Source organism: Medicago truncatula, chromosome 5, assembly GCF_003473485.1.
Source record: "Medicago truncatula cultivar Jemalong A17 chromosome 5, MtrunA17r5.0-ANR, whole genome shotgun sequence".
NCBI lineage: Eukaryota > Viridiplantae > Streptophyta > Magnoliopsida > Fabales > Fabaceae > Medicago > Medicago truncatula.
The window spans coordinates 42,333,649-42,339,154 of record NC_053046.1 but is presented as its reverse complement, the minus strand read 5'-3'; the positions used below and the strand labels follow the sequence as shown (position 1 = coordinate 42,339,154).

At 35.2% G+C, this 5,506-nt stretch overlaps 1 protein-coding gene across 1 annotated transcript; it reads left to right on the top strand.

The window, feature by feature from the left end:
• Window positions 1–1,654: 1,654 nt before the first annotated feature.
• On the top strand, window positions 1,655–5,022 carry LOC11437091 (pentatricopeptide repeat-containing protein At4g39952, mitochondrial). Its single transcript, XM_003617627.4, has one exon. The coding sequence runs from the start codon at window positions 1,670–1,672 to the stop codon at window positions 3,947–3,949; it is 2,280 nt and encodes a 759-aa protein (XP_003617675.2). The 5' UTR covers window positions 1,655–1,669; the 3' UTR covers window positions 3,950–5,022.
• Window positions 5,023–5,506: the final 484 nt, after the last annotated feature.

Below are 5,506 nucleotides of genomic sequence, written 5' to 3'. Positions count from 1 at the left end.
TAACGAGTCATTCAAATGACGAAATATTTAGAAGAATCTAAGTTTGATTCATGGGTGAAACAATTCTTAATAAGACTTTACCTACTTCCTGACTAAATTTAGATTATTATGACCTCTTTCCTCTAAGAACTAGAAGTTAACACCAACAACAATAAAAATCAAATCCTTTGCCCCATTCTTTATGTTTTTCAGGTTCCAATCAATATTGTGGTCGTTACAGTTCAATATTTTAGTTTTGACATTTTATGTGGCTATTTTGGTTCATCCCGATTCTTCATACTTCCTCCTCCTCATCAGTAAAGACAAAAAAAAAAGTGAAGATGTTTATTTATTTATTTATTTTTATGAAAAAAAATGTGTTCAATCCTTTTAGCTAAATTTCATTATTTCGATGATAATTTGGAGAATTTTTAAAATGATTAAAATTGTAATAACTATTTTGTCGAAGTTAAATTTAGAAAATTTCAAATTATACCTAAAATTTAAAATTTTCAAATTTCTTCTTGCTTATATATTTGTTCAAATTTTCAATTTTGAGCCCCAATTTTTACAAAATTTTCAAATCGACCCAATAGATTTTAAAATTACAAACCACCTCTAATTATTTAATTGTAAATTGAACTCTCAATGTTTTTAAAATTACAAATTGGCCTCTCAAAATTTCAAAAATGCGTAAATTGACCCCTAATTTTTTTTTTCAAATTTCAAGGTTGATCCAAATTTTTTAATACTTAATAAAATTATTTATTACTCCATCCAAACAAAAAAATTAAAAATGACGGCAATTCAATTGAATAATTGGAATTTCTTGGAATTATAATTTCTTTAAACTTCCCAATTAGTGCATTCAAATACAATATATAATTAAGAGTACCTTGAGAATATCAGGTGCTGTGTTTGAGGTGTAGGAGTATAAATATGAAGGTATGAAGTAAACTTTTCTAATAGGAAGTTAAAGAAAGTGGTCCATAAGCTAACAAAATAAGCCCATTTAGTGCCTCATCAGATTTGCTAATGGACTATCTTCTTAAACTCTAGATTATTTCTTTTTTAACCCTATAAATTTCTCACGCGCCCTATGCAATTCGGATTTTAGAATTTGAACCGCATAAAAATCCCATAAAACTTTCAAAAACACGATGAAATATGTTGGATTTTAGAATTCAAATAGGGCACACGAGAAGCTCATAAAATAAAAAAAATAATGGCCTAAACTCTGTTATTCTTGATGAAGACCCTCCTCATTTAATTTTTCTGATTCTTCATAAAATATGGTTTTATTAAAAAAAAAACTATTTATGCTATAACTTTCAACTATAAATTATTTTTATTCGATTATTTATATTATGATTTTTAATTGTACAAAGTTATTCATAAAACTTGATAAAAAAATACTTTATATTTGATAAAATATGATAGAGAGGGAAGACTCCACTAAAGATGGTCAATCGAATTATCATAAAGATACAAATCATTAGCAATACTTTAACAATATTAAATCATTGTTAAATTTTTTAGGGGAAACTTTGCCATCCGATGAGACCCGATTTAATTAAAAAAGGATGCTCCTTAATCCTTATATATATATATATATATATATATATATATATATATATATATATATGGAGTAATTCAAAAAAACAAAATGCAACATGTTAGAACATAGAGAATGATGATGCGAATATCTATGCTGAAACTCGACCATGGCGAACTCATCTCTCTCTCAAAGCGCATCACAACCCTTCAATCTCTCCTCCCATTCCACGCCGTCACAGTCACCACCGGCAACTCCACCAATCCCTTCATTGCCGCCAAACTCATCTCTCTCTACGACACTCTCAACCACCCAACTTCATCTTCCACACTCTTCCATTCCCTTCCTTTCAAAGACACTTTCCTATGGAACTCTTTCCTCAAAACCCTCTTCTCTCGTTCCCTTTATCCTCAGTTTCTCTCTTTTTACTCCCTCATGCGCTCTGAAAATGTTTTGCCGAACCATTTCACTTTTCCTATGGTTGCTTCTTCTTATGCCCATTTTATGATGATTCGTTCTGGGATGAACCTTCATGCATTGGCGTGTAAAGTTGGGTTTTTTCCTGAAAATTCAGCTGTTGGGTCGTCTTTTGTGTCGTTGTATTCTAGATGTGATGAAATGAATGATGCAGTTAAGGTGTTTGATGAAATTCCTGTTAGAGATGTTGTTGCTTGGACTGCACTTGTTATTGGGTATGTCCAGAATGGGGAGAGTGAGATGGGTTTGGAGTGTATTAGTGAGATGTATCGGGTTGGTGATGACAGTCAGAAGCCTAATGCAAGAACATTGGAAGGTGGGTTTCTTGCTTGTGGGAATTTGGGTGATTTGGTTAGTGGAAGGTGTTTGCATGGTTTGGTTGTGAAAAATGGGATTGGATGTTTGCTTGATATACAATCTTCCGTTTTGTCTATGTATTGTAAATGTGGGGTGCCCCGAGAAGCTTATCAATCCTTTTCTGAAGTGATCAACAAAGATCTTTTGTCTTGGACATCGATGATTCGTGTTTATGCTAGGTTTGGGATGATGAGTGATTGTGTGAGATTCTTTTGGGAAATGTTGGAAAATCAAGTGTGCCCGGATGGAATGGTTATTGGTTGTATTCTATCAGGTTTTGGTAATTCAGTGGATGTATATGGAGGGAAAGCCTTTCATGGATTAATCATTAGGAGACATTATGCGCCTGATGAGATGGTTGATAATTCATTGTTGTCTATGTACTGCAAATTTGGAATGTTAAGTTTTGCTGAGAGGCTTTTCCAAAGGTCTCAAGGGAGCATAGAGTACTGGAACTTTATGATTGTTGGATATGGTAGAATAGGCAAGAACGTTAAATGTATTCAGCTCTTCAGGGAGATGCAGTATTTAGGTATTCGTTCTGAATCAGTCGGCATAGTTTCCGCAATTGCTTCGTGTGGCCAGTTAGGAGAAATCAACTTGGGAAGGTCAATTCATTGCAATGTGATAAAAGGTTTTGTGGATGAGACTATATCAGTAACTAATTCACTCATAGAGATGTATGGAAAATGTGATAAGATGAATGTTTCTTGGAGAATATTTAATAGGTCGGAGAGGGATGTTATCTTGTGGAACGCTCTGATTTCAGCACATATTCATGTCAAGCATTACGAAGAGGCTATAAGTTTATTTGATATAATGATTATGGAAGACCAGAATCCCAACACAGCCACATTGGTGGTCGTGCTTTCAGCTTGTTCTCACCTTGCATTTCTAGAGAAAGGAGAAAGACTTCACCGCTACATAAACGAAAAAGGTTTCAAGCTTAATTTACCTCTTGGAACAGCTTTGGTTGATATGTATGCCAAGTGTGGGCAACTAGAAAAATCAAGAGAGGTATTTGATTCAATGATGGAGAAGGATGTAATTTGCTGGAATGCAATGATCTCGGGCTATGGAATGAACGGATATGCAGAATCTGCGATAGAGATATTCAATCTTATGGAAGAATCAAATGTTAAGCCAAATGAAATTACTTTCCTTTCTCTTCTCTCAGCGTGTGCCCATGCAGGACTTGTTGAAGAAGGAAAAAATGTGTTCGCTAAAATGCAGAGTTATTCTGTGAAACCCAATTTAAAGCACTACACTTGTATGGTAGATCTTTTGGGAAGGTCGTGTAATCTAGAAGAAGCAGAAGAATTGGTCTTATCCATGCCCATTCCTCCTGATGGTGGCGTGTGGGGAGCACTGTTAAGTGCTTGTAAAACTCACAATCAAATTGAAATGGGAATAAGAATTGGCAAGAATGCTATTGACTCTGAACCGGAAAATGATGGATACTATATAATGGTAGCCAATATGTATAGCTCTATTGGGAGATGGGATGAAGCAGAAAATGTGAGAAGGACGATGAAAGATAGGTGTTCGATGGGGAAAAAAGCTGGTTGGAGTATGGTCTGAGCTAAAACTTCCTAACGGTCAAACCTTATCTTTGGAAGGGACATAGGAAACTCCTGGAAGTTTCCCGAGTGTCAATAAGCTTGACTTAGTAAGTTTGGTCTTTCGTAAGCCAGTAATTAGCTCATTATATTGAACATCTGGGCTAAGGAAGCTGACACGCTACAAGCATGTAAACCTGTTTGCATCATAGCTTCCATGGGCATTAGATGCCCCTGTGTTGGATGCATATATAATTGAGTTAGTGACCAGATGGCTTTAAAAATCACTTGGGATTTTGAACTTGAAAAAAGCTGGAGGGATGAGGATATTATCTTCGTCAAGATTCTTTATGCCTAGCTACAGCTGTAGATTGAGTTTATGCATATTATGAGAATTTTGCAGGTTCATACTGTGCGTGCTCACTGTCACTGGTATTATTATTGGGTTTGCTTCATGAGCAAGTGGAACCGCAAAATTTCTTATTGTGGATTATCATTTGTTATCATAGCTAGTTGTTGCTTCTTGGGGCACGCATTTCATACAATCTACAACATTGAATTAAGAATCAAGGAAGTAAGGAAAAACATTTTTTATTAAACCAACTACAGGTTGCAATGGGAAGGATGATCGATGTCTTCTTGATATTTTTGAGACATGTATTCTTGTACATCAAATACTACAACATCAGACACTGATACACCACATATTTGCTTGCAAACATATGGACAAAACACACTGATAAAAATAAACTACTTTTTTTATTTGGAAAGGCTTCAAATGCTGCTTAAAGCTTCTCTAGTGTTAGCAATACACATGAAGAAGAATTGCTTTTAATGGAGGAGACCTACACCTCACTGCAAAAACCAAAGATTAATCATGAATGGTTTATCTTGTCAAATATAAACACAGGTAGTTTATACATTCAAGCTCAAGGTCTATTATGAGTTAAGATGATACCTTAACAGTTGGAAGGTGTTTGCAGACCACATTGACCGGGCAAGGCCAAAGCTTTTTTGGCATTGATTCCATAATAAGTTAGGGCAGACTTGTAACCGCAGAGGCAAGGAAGATTGGCACGGCGCAAAACACCACAGCAAGCCTCATCTGCCCTTGGCGGGTTTCTACCGGTAACGAATTTACTACACGATTGTTTTAGATCATTTGGGTCTATGTTACATATTTGAACAGCTAGACTGCCGGCCAACATGGCAAAGAGCAGTGCTCCTATCATCCACTGCGCCAAAGCTTTGCCCTGAGAATGTGCCATACTCCTAATTAATTAACCAAATGCTTAGCTAACTGGTTCTAGTTTACTATATGTTTTGATGTGTTGCCTCTAAGAGTTTATTTATAGTGGTGTTAAGGATGTTAATGGAATAATTTTTTACATTATTTTAATTTTAATACTGTCGTTTGGTAATAGTTGTCGACATGTGAGTACAGTCGGTGTGTGTTCACGAGAAAGATTAACATTAGAATAGTGATAGTATTCATGACAAAACAAACTAAAAAGTGGACTATTATTTGATGAAAAAACAAAATAGTGGCTCATCGTGACAGAAGGACCCCTTGTATTGG

Coding starts and splice junctions, on each gene's coding strand:
- LOC11437091 (XM_003617627.4), top strand. CDS start 1,670: ATGATGATGCGAATATCTATGCTGAAACTCGACCATGGCGAACTCATC.